Source organism: Diadema setosum, chromosome 17 (assembly GCF_964275005.1).
Source record: "Diadema setosum chromosome 17, eeDiaSeto1, whole genome shotgun sequence".
NCBI lineage: Eukaryota > Metazoa > Echinodermata > Echinoidea > Diadematoida > Diadematidae > Diadema > Diadema setosum.
Window position 1 is genome coordinate 27,846,905 of NC_092701.1, and position 20,516 is coordinate 27,867,420.

The following is a 20,516-nucleotide window of genomic DNA, read 5'->3' on the forward strand; positions in this document are numbered from 1 at the left end:
ACAACGCGTCAAATCAGTTTCCCATAAAACATTGTGCATCGTTTATCATCTCTAAACTGGGAAGTTGTTAACTTTCCTCTTCAAAAGTGATATTACTTCTTTTTCATTCTATCAATGCAACTCTTGATTATGAATTCAACCTGTCATGGTTTCTCAAGTCCCCATGGACAAAATACCATATTTGCAAAACATTAAATGGCACACAGTTTATAAAGTATACAAATCTCTTACTACAGATTTTGGTATAAAAACATAATTGCCCGAATTCATGAAGGTGTTCTAAATTTAGAGCATGGTTTATGCAAATTTGTTCCGCGTAAATGTGCATGACAGGTTGTGTACTCCGACGGACGTCCAACAACAATCGCATGTTGATATGCGCAAGTCTAAAGTACCGGGTACCTATTTCAAGCTTGTCTAGTCCATGGACTAAATTCAAATCATGGTCTAAATTCAAACCATCTTCATGAATTCGAGCCCATATGCATCAAAAGTTCTCTTGACCTTAGTGATGAACTTCTACTTACTCTTGGGTTTGTCAAAGTTCGTGCCGACCTCCTTGTCGAAGATGAGGACCGTGGCTGCATCCTGCCCATCATCCGTTTCTCGTAGCAACACCACATAACGCTTCTTCCAGCTGGACGAATGCCTGTTGAGGAAGTTCTTCTTCTTGGAGTCTGCCTCTGGTTCCACTGCCTTTTTGAGCCAGCCCTGTCGGCCATTTTGATTGATCAAAAAATGGGTGGTGGGGAGGGAAGTGAGAGATGGGAGAGGAAATGACAACACATTATGATTGATATAAGAACGTATCTTTGAAAATTTGGTCTTGGCAAAGAGAGCGTGGTAATTTGCAGATATTTCTTCCGTATCACTGCACAACTTGGCTTCAGATTAGTCGGTAGCGTCTCTGTAATATGCGACAGGTAAGACTCCAAGGGCGGTTCCTTCTTTTTCACTTGGTCTATCATTCAAGATATTTGGCATGCCACCTGCCACAAGCAGTGCTCAGCTAGCATGCACAAAGTACAGTATGTCACTACTGTCGGCAACCGTCAGTAACCTATCTGAATGTGATGATGGTGGCAGTTTGAAAAGTTGGTGTCAAAAGGGTTGACAGTGGGGCACCTGTTCAAAGCTCATAAGAGGGGCCCATATACATATTTTACCATGGTTAACCCATCATAAGGGATGAGAGGAGCTTGGTCGCAGAAGTTATCATCTTGCCATCATCAAATTGGCAACTCTGAATTTCATTACAAAACAACTTTATACTGGAAATACTTAGATCAAACTGTATGGGTGAATGAAGTAACTCTGTACAAGTCAAAAAGAAATATAAAAAAAAATTGCCAATTTGAGAGAGGGAGACAGGATCTTTCTATCTTGTTATAGTGTGTTGCCAAATTACAACTCATCACAATTTAGCTACTTGAAACTTCCGCAACTGAAACAATTATATACTAACAACACAGGACACAGAGGAAAGAGATTTTTTTTTTCCTAACAATGATTAATGAATACAAAAATGATGAATAGTAAAAATTTATGATTAAAAAGATACACGTGTACAATGGCAAACTGAAATATTTTTTTTCCCTCAAACTTGACGTTTTAAGTAGCTATCAAATTTTGACAATCATTCTGGTGGTGCAAGTTGATAATAGAAGAAAAAAGGTTAATCCATCAACGGAGGAGCACAGCTGGCCAGCTTTCAGTGAAAAGGTTGCAAAGGTCGCAAGACTCACTCTGAAGTAGAAGCAGTAGGGAGTATTGTCATTACTTGTCAGGACCAGGTCTGTGTTTCGCGGTGCCATCTCCCGACCTGTTTAAACCCTCAATTTAAGTCGATCAAAGCACTGACAAAGCTAGCCCAAAACAGGTGGACAAAGCTTTCTTTCCGCAACAAAAACAAAAATCTTGCGTACAATCAAGAGTATATCCAAAGTATTCCTTTCTACTGAAAATAAATTCTTGAGCACTTTGTTCCACAGTGACACGATAATTCCCTAGCTGGCTGCCTCAGCTCAGAGTGCACTCGAGCTAAAGTTTCAAGTGCGATTTATATCACTCCTGAAAAAAAAAAAAGGAACCAAGGTTAGAGTATCACTGGCACATATGGGTAATTAAACTAATCAAGTGTTGCAATGCATGCTGGGTAAGGACAAGTTTGGGAATCATCTCTTGGCATTGTTGAAGCCGACTAACGTCACCATTTCTGACCCCGCAGTAGCTTCCGAGTTTCCTGTTTTTGCGAGGACATCCGACACGCAAAGGGTTGTGACTAAAGTGAGGGCTTTTTATGTTGTTGTTTGTTGTTTTATCTCAAAGATAAAGTTTAAACACGATAAAAATTTGGTCTCAAAGCACAGTACAGTGTAGTAATCTCATTCTGTGCCAACCATATTCTGTACAGTAGCAGTAGATGCTACCATGGAAATGTATGTTGACACATCTGTATGCAGTACACGCAGGTATGTCTGCATTTATAAACACGTCACATGAAATGTGTCCACGTGACATTTCTTGTTTGAGATTGCACACACTGTCATGCTGCAGCAGTCCTATTATCGCAGTTCTTCTTCCTTTGAGCTCCATGAATGTACAACTCCCAGAAATTGTAGTACATTTACCCCTACATTACATTAAACAGTATGTTAACATGAAATTGATAAGGACATATAGATCTGCTGATACACACTGTTGCTCCTGTCTTGCCTGTACTAGCATTTCATAGCTCATGTCCAGTATAATGCTGACAATATGCATTTTACATCTAGTAAAATTGTCACAACAACAAGCTCAAAAGTAGCATTGAACTTTTCAATATTCTTTTTGAAAATTGAAATTAACAAATTTCTAAGTGTCCAAAAATTAAAAGCTGATACACTCTGTATCTTGAGTAATTCTGAACATATTCAAAAGTCCAGATAACTATTCAAATAATGTTCAAAATATTTCACTTTTTACATAGCATGTTACCATGGCATCTGAAATTACCTCCTGTGATCTCCACAGCGTATGTTAAATATTGAGCACAATCTTTTCTTTTTCTTTCTTTTTTTTTTTTTTTGGGGGGGGGTACAAAATTGCTCTAAATGTATGCAATATGATTCATATAAACTATAAAAAGTATGTAAGATTGAACGAGCAAAGAAAATATCAAATTCTGAGGACACCACGATCTTGTGGAGGCTAATATTGAAATATCATCATGTATTACATGAACTCTGCTAAATAGTATCCACAATTTTGATAAAATCATGCATTCTTGATTTTCCGCCAATATGAATTAATACAACATGGCTATTAAAGATATCTTTTTGCCTACAGGTGCTTTCTTTGATATGTACACCAGGGTTTGTGCTATCACCAATGGTTCAACTCCAAGGCATTTTCCACATTGTATAAACACATTTAACAATGTACAAGTTTCTATACTTGTATTAGATTTTCAAAGTTGAAGTAATTATGGGGTCAAGATGAAAGTTGTGTACAACTTATCAATCCTTAGATACATTTTTTTTCCTGATTGCACTTGAGTGTAACAGATCTGTAATAATATAACAGCTATGATTGTGAAATGTAGAGATTAAATCAAATTCAGTTCTTCATGTTCATTTCAGGCAAGTAAGTGCACTGCATTGGTCAAATAAACTTAAGTACAGTGTATATGACACAGAAATGTCATTCTGTTTCATTTTTTTATTTTTTATTTTTTATTTTTTATTTTATTTTTATTTTTTTTTTTGGGGGGGGATATCCTGACAACTTTTATGCTGCCATTATCAGCATAAAAAGAAACCCAACAGTCAATGTATAAATAAAAAATATATATATATCCATGACTGACTAGACCTCCTTTCTTCCTCTACCTTTCTCTTTCTCATCTCTTTTTCTCTGTATACTAAGGATGAATGTGCGAGTGTGTGCGTGTGTGTACTATGTCTGCCAACAAATTAAGCAAAGATATGTTTTTGTGTCAATAACAGATGACTTGAGTACACATTGTGTTATTTTAATTTGGACTAATCTTCTGTGTGTATTAGTCCATATCACAAAAAGTGCTGTGTGATTGTATGTATAGTATTTTATCCTTTTTGGTTTGAGGGCTCCAGCCACAAGCATACATTTGCTTCTTAGGAGTCCTGGCATGTATTTGTTTCTTGTTTCTTGTACATTGTTTTATATTCTGCCAAATAAAATGAAATGAAATGAAATATATATTTTGTGAGTATGTGTGTGTGCGGGGGGGGGGGGGATAAATTATGAGTTATCAGCACATTTTTCCCCATGTTTCATTATAAATATGAACTATAAAATTTACAGATTGGTAACAATATACCTTGGTATTTACAAAATGTACAAGAGATGACTGAACCACGAGTACATTTTGCACTTAGAAGCAAGAGGTATTTCAAGACTCAATCTACGTAGTCTTGTTTCACGACAACACACATGCAGCTGGATGAGCTCATCTGACTCGGTCAAGAACAAGAAACAGGTATTGGTCAGTCTCATCACTGACAGCCAAACCACAAGTGGTCACTGTTCGCAAGTTAAGCAGTCTCTTTATTATAAGTGGAAATTGGGGTGGAAGATTTTCTCCTCTAAAAAATGTGGCCGGCCCATGCCACATTGATCAGTTTGCTGAGCTGTGTTTAGTCGTCTTTCCTGTTTATTTCACGATATGTGGGGAAAGGGAAGACCCTGTCAGCATTGTGGATTTCCTTCTATTGTTTCAAAACAGACCATGATGGAAGTGATGCAGTGTATGGTGTTTTTTACTCTAAGAGAAGAAAATTCAGTGAAAAATAAAACCCACACTGATCGTCAAGATTAATCACCCTGGTTTTCTAGTCATGCCTGGTTTCTTCTGGTTGCATTCTGCCACACAACCCTGTGAGACAAATTCCACTTCATTTAAGAAAGCTTTTTTTTTTTCTTTTCTTTTCTTTTTTTTAAGCAGATTTCAATTTCAATTTCAATTTCATTTGGGACTGTGTAATTTCAAAAGTGAATATATATACTGTCACTGATGATACATTCTCATTACAACAGCACACCCTTTACACCATATAAAGTCATATGGGGATCCAGTAATTCCTCATAAATGTTACAGAAGATAACATCAGTCCTTGGACAGAAATGGCGAATCACGGGTATGAGGATATTGGAGAAGGGAAACAGACAAATTCATTTCTATGACAATTCTTTTGGCACATTTTCTTAAAAGCTTTCACTCTAATGTTATACCACAGAGTGGAAAAGCAAACAGTATTTTGCCAAATGTACACATTGCTTGCCATAATCAAGGGATTGTTGTAGTTGTTGTTATTTTTTTAAAGACAAACTTGGATAAGGCTAACCCTGGTGGCATATACAATGTAGGCCAATATTCAACTATTAAGTGGTTCAACAATTGAAACAAACGAATGCCATCGATTACAGACGGAAATTCAATTAGCCTATAAAAAATAGTGAGAGCATAATACACATAATGGGGGTCTACATCTAAGGGGGGGGGGGGGGGGGGAGGGTTAATACATGACCGGCATGTGAAATTGTATGTACGGTGACATATCTTCTATGCATACACAATAATATGTATATGTAGCATATGTGGTTATTGCCTATCTCAGAATCAGGGGGTTCAAGGGATGAAGTTTAGACCTTTGTACTAATATGTTACTCAAGAAGAAGGCAACCAGTAGTTAAACATTTTTGTCTAGAAAGGACAATGGCATCTAGCTACAATGAATAATGCTGTGCAACCAAATATGAGCTTGCAGTTTACACAGAAATGAATGAGAAACAAATGGATGCACAGAATAGACATTCTGGAATGCAGGTAAATGATAACAATCTCTATGGCTAGCACCTCCAGTGACTCCAGGTACATTGTAGCTGAATGGCATTATTAGATGTATCCGCCAAGGGGGGAGGTTATGTTTTTGTTCCCATTTGTTTGTCCATGTGCAAAATAACTCAAAAAGTTGCGAGCAGATTTAGATGAAACTTGCAGGGAAGGTTGAGAATGACACAAGGAACAAATGATTTAATTTTGGTAGTGATCCAGAAACTTTTAAAGGACAAGTCCACCTTCATATACATATGGATTGAGTGGATGCAACAATATTAGTAGAACACATCGGTGAAAGTTTGGGGAAAATCCGACAATCCGTTCAGAAGTTACACATTTTTAGAGCATCTGCGCAGTCACTGCCGAATGAGGAGACTACTACATTGTATGATGTCACATGCGTACAACGGTATAAGGAAAATAAAAAGATAATTTCACAAAACTTTGTTTTTTGAATAAAGTGCACATTTCTTCGACTCATTACTGACGTATGTTAAGGGAAATATCATTCCCCTTGCCTTCTGAAAGAGAGAAGTCGAGTGTTCTTTTGTTATGCGAGAAAAGTGAAACTATGTTGAATTTTCTTTATACTTTCTTTATATCGTTGAACTCATCACAAGCTATAGTAGTCTCCTCATCCAGCCGTGACTGAGCAGAAACTTCAAAAATTCATAACTTTTGAACGGATTGTCCGATTTTCCTCAAACTCTCAGTGATGTGCTCTACTAATACTGCTGCATTCACTCAACCCACATGTCTATGAAGGTGAACTTGTCCTTTAAGGATTTTATGAAGAATTTTCGATATTTTGGTAGGTAGGGTCAATGAACTGGAGAGTTCAAGCTGCGCATTTTTGAGGTTTTCATATGCGCACTAAAGTGCTAGGACGAGGCGTGCCATGCAGTAGAGGGCCTATGACGCAACAAAGGCTTCTATATTATTGGGAAATAGGACGATTTTCAGCATGCATACGTACGGGAGGAAATCACTGATCACTATGGAAGAGCAAGATCATCGGTGGAAAGTAGCTGCTTAGCCGAGGTCTGCGCTCTCAGAGTGCTTTTCTAGTTTTGATAAGGCACAGTGTGCTGTACAATTTAAGGACAAGTCCACCTTCACAGACATGTGGATTGTGTGAATGCAACAATATTAGTAGAACACATTAGTGAAAGTTTGGGGAAAATTTTTAAAGAATCTGCGCAGTCACTGGTGGATGAGAAGATTACAACAGTGTATGATGTCATATGTGTACAACGATATAGAGAAAATAAAAAGAGAACTTCACAAAACTTCTCTTTTTGAATAAGGTACACATTTTTTTGACTTAAAATGTAACTGAGATATATTATTCCATTCAGTGCATGCATGCACACCTCAAATATGCACAGCTTGAATTCCCTCATTTGTTGGCCCTATGTTGGCCAAATGATAAAGAATCCTTCGAAAATAGAAAATTAAATCCTGGATTTAGACAGTGATCCAGATTAATACCAGAATATAATAACCTATTCTTTGTGTCAAAATCAACTCATTCTTACAAATTTCATCCGAGTCCATTCATCAATATTTTACTTATTTTGCAAACAAACAGATAGCTAGGCAGACAGACAGAATGACAAACAAACCAATGCCAACAAAAACATTATAAACCTCTTTTCTATTGGGGCTGGCAGAGACAAAAATATCAGTAATCTCATGAATGCTTTTGGTAAAAATTATCATAGCCAGTGCAACCCCTTCCCTCGCTTCATTATAGAAATCACTGTTGGTGAGTAGAATATCACAAGACTACTGAATATTCAATTAAAAAAAGATAACATATCTCATTCTTGTGGTGATCTATTGTAGTATGGTATGAGATGCTCAGCCTATTAATAAAGAAATCTGAGTAGTCCATAATTTATAGAAGATTGATGTCGCTACACAGGTCAGGTCAATATTAATAAAAAGAGACTTACTGGTAGACACTACAGTGTGGGGGAGGTGAGGGCATCAACATATCAAATTGGCATGTGTAAAATTCAGTCTGGGCAATAAGATAAAATCAAGTCACTTGTACATCCATGTAAATAGTCGAGTATGTATTGATATTGGACAAGTTGTGTCTCGGAATTACTGACTGTAAATAATTTTATACTGCATGCATGACTGTAATATGATGCGGGTCTCCTTCTATCTCTATACGAGTATCTGGTGTGCAACCACGGCTCAAGTCTGGAATTTCTGCCCCCCAAAAATCACTCTAGCAAATTGAATTTGATCATCATTTATGGGTCAAAGGCACCTAATGATATCGAAAATACTGTCAAATGGGCGCTTTGACTCACTTACAAGATACGATTATAAAATGAGTACAAGTACTAAGCAATATCAATACCGCTTCTGTTATGATAGAACTGTGTCATTTCCGGATCCTACTGTGTATGTGCTGCCGCGCTGCGCTGGCTGGGCTACCCGCGTTGAACTGGTACGATGTACACGGACTTGCGCGCACACCCACTATGAACCACTCGGTGTATCTGCAGCGGAGCGGAATTGATTTCCAACACAGCCGGCCGAGTCCAGCCCGCTGGAAGTCCCACAAACGAGTGGTGATATCTACTGAGCTGCACGCGCTTCCACAATCCGCACCACACACACGAAAATGACATGGAAAAATGGGCATTCTATAGATGTGTAACACTTCTTCTTATCTAAAATCCGTGTGAAAATCTACATACAGATAAAATACTGTGAATTATTCGAAAAATGTGGCTGAATCAAACATCAAACCTTCAAATTTACCTTGTATATCACCTCCGCGCCCTGGCCCAAAGACGCCATTGTTTATATTTACTTTATAATTTCGGTTGAAGTTAGCCAATCATGAAACATGCACTCCGGACAACGATGTGTATGGTGTCTTCCAAGTGATTATAAGTAATACAAAATACTGACTGCTAACTTCACACTGGCGCATTTCATGAACCTTACAGATATTAGTCATACTTTGGCTTATACCAACTCTATGACATTTTACTGCAGATACTATATGAATAGAGTCATCAAAGATTCATTAATGGTTTAAAAATGAATCATATATGTAAAATTTTCAACCTGTCTGTGCTAGTCAATATGCTCTGTTATATTTGCAAATTCATGAGTCAACTGATAGGTGCAAACTCAAGAACTCATGTAACTTTTGCTATCCATAAACAAATGCCCAGTACATTGCATCCAAGATAGGAAATCATCTAATTTTTTTTTTGTGAAAAAGGAAAATATTTGTTCCTGATCATTCAATCACCACTCTGTGGTTCTCGATCTCATATTTGATAACTTGCAAAATTTTCTTACAAGTTCCAATTTGCAAACTATTAAACTCCTGAAATAAATGATAGGCCTACATGCAGTATTTCATACATTTGTATATATATGTATATATATATATATATATATATATATATATATATATATATATAGATGTGTGTGTGTGTGTGTGTGTATATATATATATATATATATATATATATATATATATATACATATATGCCTACATACATACATACATATTATATGAAGAGTTTCATTGCAAAACGGCTATGCATCATTTTTAAACATTTTAAGTAACTCCATCGATCCAGCAAAATGAAACCTTTTCAGTGGGACACGTCACTTGTAACATAATCACAAAGAATATCATTCTTGAAGTTATGATTGACATCCTGAACATTCTTATTATTTTCTCAGTCTTTCAGCAGCTTTTATCACAAATATCTCAACTTTACAGAAGTGGAGTTAGCTTGTTTTGCAATGAAAGTGTCTCTCTCTCTCTCTCTCTATATATATATATATATATGTATATATACTGGACAGCAAAAGAAAGTACCCACTTCTGTCAAAGGCTGCACACAAAAATTCACCACCTAGAAATAGACAATTTTTGTACACAGGTATGCTGCAATATCCATTAGTAATCACATACCCAATAGCAAGTAATTATCTTTATTACAAAGAAAGAAAATGGCATGCACAGCATCTTGGTCACTGAATCAAAAGTCACAAAATGTAACAGAATGAGCCTCACAAGCCTTACAAGACATGGCATAATTTTCTAATGGAAGCTTGCTTAGACCAGAGTAAAGTAATGTCCAGTCTAAAGAGCTAACTGATTTTATTCTGAGAATTAGCATAATCAGGAAGTGTAGCATCCCTAAATACAGAATACACTCATTAACATCATTTTGACAAAACAGATGTTCATTTGACATATTGGTTGTTTAAAAATGTCATCCATTCAGAGGCCATTTTTGCATGGTGGAAAGTGCTGTTGTGTGGGACTTTTGATTCATTGACCAAGATGCTGTGCATGTCATTTTTTTTTCTTTGTAATAAAGACAATCACTTGCATTGGGTATGTGATTACAAATGGATATCGCAGCATACCTGTGTACCAAAATTGTTTATTTCTAGGTGGTGAATTTTCATATGCTGCCTTTGACAGAAGTGGGTACTTTCTTTTGCTGTCCAGTGTATATATATATATATATATATATATATATATATATATATATATATATACTCCTAGATGGGTCATTTGGAAGACATTTCCATTTGTTTTATATGCAAATTTTAAAATACATGTTCAATGGCAATTTACGCAATGGAGACACGAAAATTGTCTCCTTAATGACCAGTTGTCTCCCTAATGAAGACACTTCCCCCCAATATGTCTCCCTAAGGTGCCAACTAGGGATATATATATATATATATATATATATATATATATATATATATGTATATATATATATATATATATATGTATATATATATGTATATATATATATATATATATTTATATATATGTATATATATATATATATATATGCACATGTATATATTGCTATATCGTCGTGCGCATGGCAGATTGTCGTTAGCGCACTTCCCTGCGCCTGGCAGATTGTCGTTACAGCGTGGGAGTGCGCATGGCAGATTGTCGTTAGGGTGTGGGAGTGCGCGTAGGGTTAACAACATTCTGCCATGCGCACGGAAGTGCTCTAACAACAATCTGCCATGCGCACGGAAGCGCGCTAACGACAATCTGCCATGCGCACGACGATATATTTGTATGTATGTATGCATGCATGCATTGAATGTAAGTATATGTACATAATGCACCCATCAAAGGGTTACCTGTGAATAGAATTTTAATTTCTCTCACATCAATTCTCAATTTGTCTGCCCTTTCAAACTCGCTTACAGCTATTTAGAAGAATGTATAAAGCAGCTTTTAAATGCAGTTGATTTCTGGCCGACTCACCTTTCTGCACCTATAATGACAAACCTCAAAGATTTGTTTTTTTCTTATTATTTTCTCTGTCTTTTAGCAGCTTTTATCGCAAATGTCTCATCTTAAAAGGAGTTGAGTGTCATTGTTTTTTTTTTCAATGCAATTAAAGCATTGGATCATAAAGAGGAGATCACAAAGAAGAGAAATTATGTTTTAAATTTTGAATGACACTATATGGCGGGTACTATTCAGGCCTACACGATTTTTACTTCACAAAGATCTCATTCATGACAAGCATTCCTAAAATTTTGAAATAGGCAATAACCTTTAGTTTTGTAAAAAGCAAACATACCAACAGACAGACAGACAGAAACATGCACACGCACAGCCATTAACATATCAATTTATACATAGATCAGCATGTTTACTTTCAATGTTCAATATCGAGGTTTGGATTGGAACTACTACATGTATAGGAAAGTGTGAATAAGATGATGTTTTCATAACAAAAAGGAAGATATATTTTCAAGTCTACATGTGGTATAATATACTATATATAATATTATAGTATGATATTTGGTATTTTTTGTCTCTTGGCACACATAGTGAGATTGTGATTAAATGAACTATGGACTTTTTTTTTTCCAATTGTAACTGGTTGAAACTACTCTGCATCATGCCATTGCAAACTGCGTTTTGACCTTTATGAGAAAACTTATCTTAAAGTGATACATAGTGTGGGTTAGGACACCAGCTTGGGGAACAGTTTTGAGAATTAAAGGTCCTTGAAACTTGGAAATCAGCAAGTCATCTTACATCACAATCACTGAAGACCAGTTTTGTGCTGTGCTTGATTGGAGCACTCATCAGTAGATGACATGGCATGACGAGTTCTCCCATACCACATTGGGTATTTATGAATCTATCCTGGTATAGCTTGTCTGTATGGGATTGAACACTCTCCTTCACTTTAGAGCATTGTATTCAGTGGTCTAAGCTTTTGAAATTTGCAATGTCTACAATCAAATGTGCACTTGAATAGAGAAACATACTTTCTGCTGGTAATGCTTTGTTTCATTCTTTCAAAAAACTGAGATGGCTTCAGGACAAAGTGGCTTCCTCTTGTTTCTTTTTCTCTTTTAAGCCCTTTTTCTTCTTCTTCCTGGTAATAGTAATAATGATTATGATGAAAGTAAGAGAATATTAAGCAGAGGGGTGAGGTTGAGGTGTGAATGGTCTTCAACTTGTCACCCTGCCTTTAACCCGTTGAGGACTAGTCCCGAGTATACTCGGGCAGGTGTCTATGGGAAATGCATGTTGTAGCCAAATCATCCCATCCTCAACAGGTTAAGAGAGGGAGACAAATAGAAAAAAATTCACACCTCAATGATAATGATGATAATCATCATCATCATCATCATTGTCGTCGTCGTCATCGTCATCATAGTTATCATTACAATTATCATTATCATAATCATTGTCATTTGCACTATCATCACTTTTATCAATGATTGTGAAATCTTAAGCACAGGTACCTCTAATTACTTTGGTGTTGCTGTGTACACACAAAGACCATAATGTCATCTTAATTGCAATTATGAGAAGACTGGAATTCGTCCTGAGAAGACAAAAACATTGAATAATCTTTATATAGACATTCCTCCAGATAGGCCATAAAACAGACATTTTATACACACACAAACATGCACACAAACAACAGAAATACATTGCACCAGCATCATTTGGTTACTAAGTATAACTAGTATCCACATGGCCACAATAACTCTTCCAGAGTGCCTCAGAACACAACATGCTCAACTTCTTAACATCATTCAAACTTTTTGCAACATTTTCTTTTCTTCACTGCATACACATGACATCAAATTCTCAAAATACAAAGTGATGGTGATGTATAAATTTATCTAATTTATTCAATATTAATAAAACACCAAAAGATTGCACACATTATCACCACACGATTAGTGCTTTCCCTATTTACACATCAAAAAATGGAACTTCATAGTACAATGTATCCTCGTAGTACCAGCACAGTGAAAATCTCTTCCCAAACATTATGCAACTACTGGTTTCACAGCTGCACATGACTGATATTGGTACTGTATTACACCAGCATAAGTCTTAGACCTCTCTACCTGCACAGTCACTATGTTTGAAAGTATTGGCAGTTTGGTATATCTTGAATCAGACTGTGAAAGCTCACTGTTCGGTGATGAACTTTGAGCCATTATGCTCTCTTAGAATGATATTACAAAAAATTGACTTCAATACCCAGTCTTACTCCCAGCTTTACACAAAGTTTAAAGAACTTGGTGTAAAAGCTGCAGTTCCCATTTTCCCCTTTTTATGTATACAAGCATCATCATAAATACAGTAAAATTAACCCTGCATCATCACCAAATCGTGAACATTTCAATCATGTAGATTTGGTGGAAAAAAGAGCAAAACAAAACAAAACAAGAGACCCGCGGGTCTAGCGCTCACCTGAGTATCGCAAGTTCACCTTTCACGCAGACACTAATCTAAATTATTCACAGCTCTACTAAAATTTGACCAGGCATTCTCAAGTAGAAGATTAAAATGTATAATAAGGGCCCAAATTTTTTAAGATTCCTTAATTTGGGGGGATTGGGGCCCCCTGGGGCCCTCTGGGTGTGGCATGGTGCCCATTTTGATAAATTGAGATCCTGACCCCCTAGGGATGCTACCTGCCAAGTTTGACGAAAATCCATCATGAGGTTTTCAGGAAGAAGATGAAAATGTACAATTCAGGCCCCCATTTGGACCGTCCCACCCCCCACCGCGCCCCCAAGAGGGGCACCCCTGGATCTGCTATGAACAAACTTGAAACTACAGTCATTAATGTACTCACTCATAGTATTATCTTAGCTCTATAACTTCTGATTCTAGAGAAGATTTTTAAAGATTCCTTCATTTTGGGGGGTTTGGGCCCCCTGAGGGCCCCCTGGGTGGGGCATTGTGCCCATTTTAACAAATTGAGATCCTAACCCCTTAGGGATGCTACCTGCCAAGTTTGGTGAAAATGGGTCAAGGGGTTCTCAAGAAGAAGATGAAAATGTACAATTTAGGCCCCATTAGGACCCCTCCCCACCCCCCTCCCCTGGGTCCCAAGGGGGGCACCCCTCATTCTGCCATGAACAAACTTGAAACTACAGTCATCAATGTACTAACTCATAGTATTAACTTAGCTCTATCACTTCTGGTTCAAGAGAAGAAGATTTTTACAGATTCCTTAATTTTGGGGGGTTTGGGCCCCCCTGGGGGCCCCCTGGGTGGGGCATGGTGCCCATTTTAACAAATTGAGTTCCTAACCCCCTAGGGATGCTACCTGCCAAGTTTGATGAAAATCGGTCTTGGGGTTTTCAAGAAGAAGATGAAAATGTAAAAAGTTTACGCACGACACACGACGCACGACGGACGACAGACGACGCACGACGCATGATGGACGCCGGACGAAGGGAGATCGCAATAGCTCACTTGAGCCTTTGGCTCAGGTGAGCTAACAAACCAACCCAGGATTCAAGTTAATGCCAAAACCATCACTATCAATTCTGATTGCAACTTCATGAATAATATCATAATTAAAAGATCTGGTTACGATAGAGAAAGACAGCTGAAAATATGTCTCCTGCAACATCCCTCCTACAGACTACAGAAGAATTACATAACTATATCTTATCACATCATTTTCCCCTTGTATAATACAAAGGAGGGGGGGGGGGTTACAATAACTATAAATTTATCAACTACCAAATCTGTCACCTTATCATTTTTTTCTTTGTTTTTGACAAGTTGTATCAAATTACAGTATCTTCTCGTTTTCCTTTTCCTGTGCTTTTGCATTCTACAGTTAAAAAAAAACCTGCAATATTAGGATTATAATGATTCATAATACTCAACACATAATTCTGTGGAAAACTGCAGTATTCATTTAAAGAACAAAAAAATTTACAAACAAGTGAAGTATTTGGTAAAAACTACAACAAACAGACTTGGATTAGATTTGTACTGGTCACAAACTGAAACAGGATGTTATCAGAAATATAAGGCAAGGTTGCAAGTAAACACGCACAAAAACTTGCTGCGAGCTAGAAATAAGAAATAAGTCTGTACACTGTTTATTCCCTCCCTTTTATGATGAACATAAATTAGGATTAGAAAAGGGGCTCTATCCACCCACCCATGTGGTCATTGATCTGCAGAAGCATAAATTATTCTTTGTTTCATCACATCATTTGTACTAATGTGAGTTAAACTCCCTCTGCCAGTGAAGAACTCCTCAAACAGAATGGAAATAAATGCATAAATGAATTAATGGATGGAAGGATGAATAAATGAATTAATTAATGAATGAATGAACAAATGAATGAATTAATTAATTAATAGATAAATAAATGAATAAATAAAATGATAAATAAATACATAATTAAATAGGAATAAATGAATAAATAAAATGATAAATAAATACATAATTAAATAGGAATAAATGAATAAACAAACAATCAAATAAACATATAAAAGTGAATAAAGAAATGAATATATAAAAGATGAAAATGAATAAATAGATAAAGAAGAAAAGAAAGAAAGAAAGAAAGAAAATAATAAAAAGGAGTAAAAATGAAAACCAACATCTGGCAGTGTTTAAGCTGGTCTAATGGCACATTCAGCTGATACAAACACAACTAGACATGATTGATTGAAAAATAAGATCAAAATCGGTAAACATTATTGACCTATCAGCCAGTATCAGATTTCATTCATGTGAAGTTCAGTGAATGGCATAATATGAACAGGTAGAGTACTTACTAACAATAAAGATCTTTACAAATCTTTGATATGTAATACACTTATCTCTCTCTCTCTCCTCTCTCTTCCTCTTTCCCTCTGCACACAGCTTCCCCGAATGTAATTGACATTTTAAGTTTGTAAGTAAAAAAAAAAAAAAAAAAAAAACAAGAGAAGAAAAAGACCATCATCCCCATGCAACCCAAAGCCACAGTACTTTTCGTTATTAAACCGCAAGGATGGGCTGATTTTGCTACAACACACATTCCCCATAGACACTTGCCCGAGTATCTTGGTACCCGCCTTCAAAAGGTTAAAACAGATTGATCCCACAAGGGTTCACACATACATGACCTTTGTGATGAATATTCTGTTGAAAAACGTGGTAGCATGTACATTCATGGGTGGTCCGATTCATTCACTGCCCACGGGGGGGTGCGTTTGAAAACCATAAATAGCACCGATTAGCGAATGTGTGCAGTGAAGCATACGCTCATCTGTAACAGTTGATTCCAAATGAGATTCTTCAACTGTATGTGTACTTTAACCCGTTGAGGATGAGTCCCGAGTATACTCGGGCAGGTGTCTATGGGAAATGTGTGTTGTAGCAAAATCAGTCCGTCCTCAACGGTTTAATACACAGAGCTCAGTGATAAATGTTGTGCACAATTCCTTACAGGGATTTTCAAACATATCCCAGCCGGGGCCAGCCTTCCCACTCCATAGTATACCCACGTTGCCAGGTCTTCAACCCGTTGAGAACGGTTTGATTTTGCTACAACATGCATTTCCCATAGACACCTGCCCGAGTGTACTCGGGACTCGTCCTCAACAGGTTAAGGCGATACTTGAGTTACATGTTGTAATTTCTCGCTGACTTCGGGGCATCATACAACATACACACAGGCTTACATGAAATAGTCCTAAATGTATCACTACACATTGAGTGTTCTGCTGGATCCTCCTGATGAAAGTTGAATGCAGAGTACACATTGCATTCTCAGATAGAACACATTTAACTCTTTCACAACCAAGGGCAGGTATAGGTTCATTAAACGTGGATGCCATTTCTAAATGGTGGTCCTGTGGGGGTTAAATCTCGGCTTATACCAGAGAATACATTGATACCATAATACATGAAGTGTGTATACCAATTGCACATAATAAGAGAAGATAATTGCACCCAACATCATGGACATAAACAAACTTGGTCATATAATCACTGCTGGACAGGAAAAGTTTCCTCTGGTGATTACATAATCCCAAGATACCCCATTCCTTTGGTATCAGCTGGTTGAAAGTACAAATAGGGTCACATGATATGGTTACCCAGGGGTGTATCCAGGATTTTTTCTGGGGGGGTCGTAATCAAAATCTTTGGACCTTTACCTTTGCGAGGGAGTGGAGCGACCGAGCGGGGGGAGGGTGTGGGAGGGGGGTGTCCCCCCTCCCACAGTAGGGAGTTTTTTGAATTTTATATCTTAAAATGGGCCATTTGGTGCATACAAAAGTGACTTTTTCAGCATACTTAAAAAAAAACCCACACATTTATCATGTTAAAATTGGTGATAAAACCTGTGTTGGTCACTTGTAAGTTCATTAATCGGTAAGTTGAAAACTGCACAAGTGCATTTAAAAAAAGTTGCTAACTAGCTAACCTTACACCTTCATAAAGTACATAGACCCCAGGGTAAGGCCCTCAAAAAACAGAAATTGTCTTTTACAAAAAGTGGACCTTTTGAAAATTTGGGGGGGGGGGGGGGGGTCGTACAACCCTCCCGACCCCCCCTTGCATACACCCATGTTACCAAAACACTGAGGGGGAGCATGCAAGCTTGATGATAAACATTAGTTCTTGGTAGTTCATACTCTGTCTCGTCTGTGTGTTTGTTGTTTCTTTATCTATCTCTTTTCTCATATAAGGCTGGCAGGAATGATGGTTAGGCATTCCCTCATGGTTGTTGAAACATTATGATCAATGTAAGCAGGGGAGATAGAAGGAGATAAGCAGGGAGAGAGAGAAATATATAGTGGAAAAAATGTGATATATGAATACTGTATCTCTTTCTCTTTCTCTCTCATACATACATATGCTAGCCTTTGATGTTGTCTTGAACAGTAGATGGGTGTGTCTACCACAGCACACTTCTTTGTGTTCTATTGGCAGAGAGTAGCAACTCGAGACATCATCTCCATTAAACCATATGGACATTAATGTCATATACTGCTGACGTGAGGTTTCTCCGGCACGATGCAATACAATAAATAATGCATGATACATTGACAATCTGTCGCATGAATTATCTGTACATGCAGAATAGATGCAAGTACTCAGTACACTCTAGTCTTTTCCTTTGTACAGCATAATGTGGCAAGTTGATACCGTCTGCTCGACTATTGCCAGTCGCCAGAGAATGACATGCACTATGACTGTGAAATTACTGGCAGTACTGTATCTTGGATTGTGAACACAATTTCTTCCATTGCTGTGGTAATAACATGTAATAATTTTGCACTGAGATAATACATCAATGATTTGAAATTGCAAAGGCACACACAGTCAGTGGAATATATACATCATAATGAATCTAAAAACTCGACACAGTTGTTTTGCTAAACACACATTCATATACCAGTGCTGTAGTTAGGACCAACATACTATGTCCTGCCAATATAAGAGGTTCACAAGAAGGTAGACATCCTGTGTTACAATGTATTTTATAAGATCTTGACATCTGTATATCAATTTCAAGACCAAGATCTCTTCAAAATAATGTTGCACACAGCCAGATATCTGCAGTACTATTTTGACATCATTGGGACTGCTACTACAAAGGATTTTTTCTTCCAATTCTTAACTCCATACAAGTCCACATTGTATACCTACACTTTCCCATGCTTATCGTCGCTAGGGCGACAAGACCTCGTATCTACAAAACGTCAAATGTTCAGGAGAGCAAAAAAACATGGCAGCCAAAGCACAGTGGTGAATGGGATAGCCTTTCCTTTGACATGCCGTGGTGGCTTCATTTTTGGAGTAAGACAGTTGGGATTTGGAAAGGACATCACTTAACCCATTATTTGACCATTAATCCAAAAAAGTCATTTTCACCAAAATTGCAGATACAAGGTCTCGTCACCCCAGCGACGTTATATGACAAACTGTAAAGCAAGAAATTTTTGTGAACTGGAGCCGACGGCATTTCTCGCGCCTTGAAAATTTTGCGAATTGCCACAGGCAATCAATGCATATAGTGAAGACAATCTTGGCTCTCGTGAAATTACGATGCACACTAAAATTTCTGACTTCACAGTATACTGTTCTCACAGAGGAGCATGTCACACTTGTGACAAATATAATATTTCTCAGTGGATAATGATCTCTTTGACCTTGCTTGAATAACCAAATTACCCAAATACCGAAATAACACTGTCAAATCATGAAAGTCTGCAATACTTGATAGTTCTCTGATATTCTATATCTTTCAAAAATGAAGTAACAAGCAATATTTTAATCACACATGAATACACAAAAATCACACAACAAATATCGAAATATAGACATGATTAAAATTTCTCTCTTAAAAAATTGTCAGGTCTAATGTGCCAGAAGAGAAGCAAAATTCCTTTTCTTTCATGGATGACAAAAGAAATAATGCACCTGATCCAACATTGACACCCTGGTGGTCAAGAAATAATTGCCTAAAAATCTTTAAAATGTCTTTTGACACAAAGGCAAACAATCTACCGGTAATTTTGAAGCACATAAGGTGGCAAGATTTGGAACAGTGAAAAGCCTCTAGCAAGAAAATTGTGCACTATGACAATTCTTTAACCAGAAATCAGTCTACATGTGTCAGGGTTTAACGATATGTACAGATGTTAAGAAAATTTTGATCCAATCTATGTTGGAATATCCTGATTTAAAAGATAATCTACAATTGTTTGATATGAACATTTCCCACATACACTGACATGAAAACCATTATTTTGTCACTGTCCTTATTCCTGCTTTAAAAAAAAATGCAGGAGAATAGAATATCTGAATATCAATCTGTTAAAAATTAAAACTTTAAAATTGAATAAGTTTTATGATGAAGGATCTTTGGAAATGGTGACTGGAGTATATTGATGACCATGCTACAAAATGAATACTGAAGTACAGCCCTCTGCATTTTTTTCCCTGTAAAAGTGGAATTTTCTGTGCCTTTTGTGCAACATGAAACTAGCGTGAAAATAATTGCTTGATAAACAAACTAGTTATTTATATTTTGATTCTGTCGAATTAAAAACACATAAAAATTCATATTGTTACGCTGAGTGTAAAGAATAATATGAAAATTTCAACATTTACAGTATTTGTGTGTAACTTTGCAGGAAACACATCCACAAACATCATTTAAAATATTCCCTATGGGAACAGATGACAAACTTCTACATTTTAATCCTAAACAAAAGGCACATCATCATTTTGGTGATCTATTGTCTCCTCAGGCAAGATTTATGATATTACATTAAAAGAAGAGAAATTTTGATGAAACATCAAAACACAATGATTGGATG

At 36.9% G+C, this 20,516-nt stretch overlaps 1 protein-coding gene across 1 annotated transcript in view; it reads right to left on the bottom strand.

The window, feature by feature from the left end:
- The window catches only part of LOC140240853 (uncharacterized), a 43,871-nt gene extending 35,188 nt beyond the window's left edge, over positions 1–8,683 (bottom strand). The window contains exons 1-2 of the mRNA XM_072320627.1: positions 8,645–8,683; positions 528–711 (exon numbers count right to left, since the gene is read on the bottom strand). Coding sequence (XP_072176728.1) covers positions 528–711; positions 8,645–8,683 — 223 coding nt within the window. The remainder of the gene's footprint in view (positions 1–527; positions 712–8,644) is intronic.
- Positions 8,684–20,516: the final 11,833 nt, after the last annotated feature.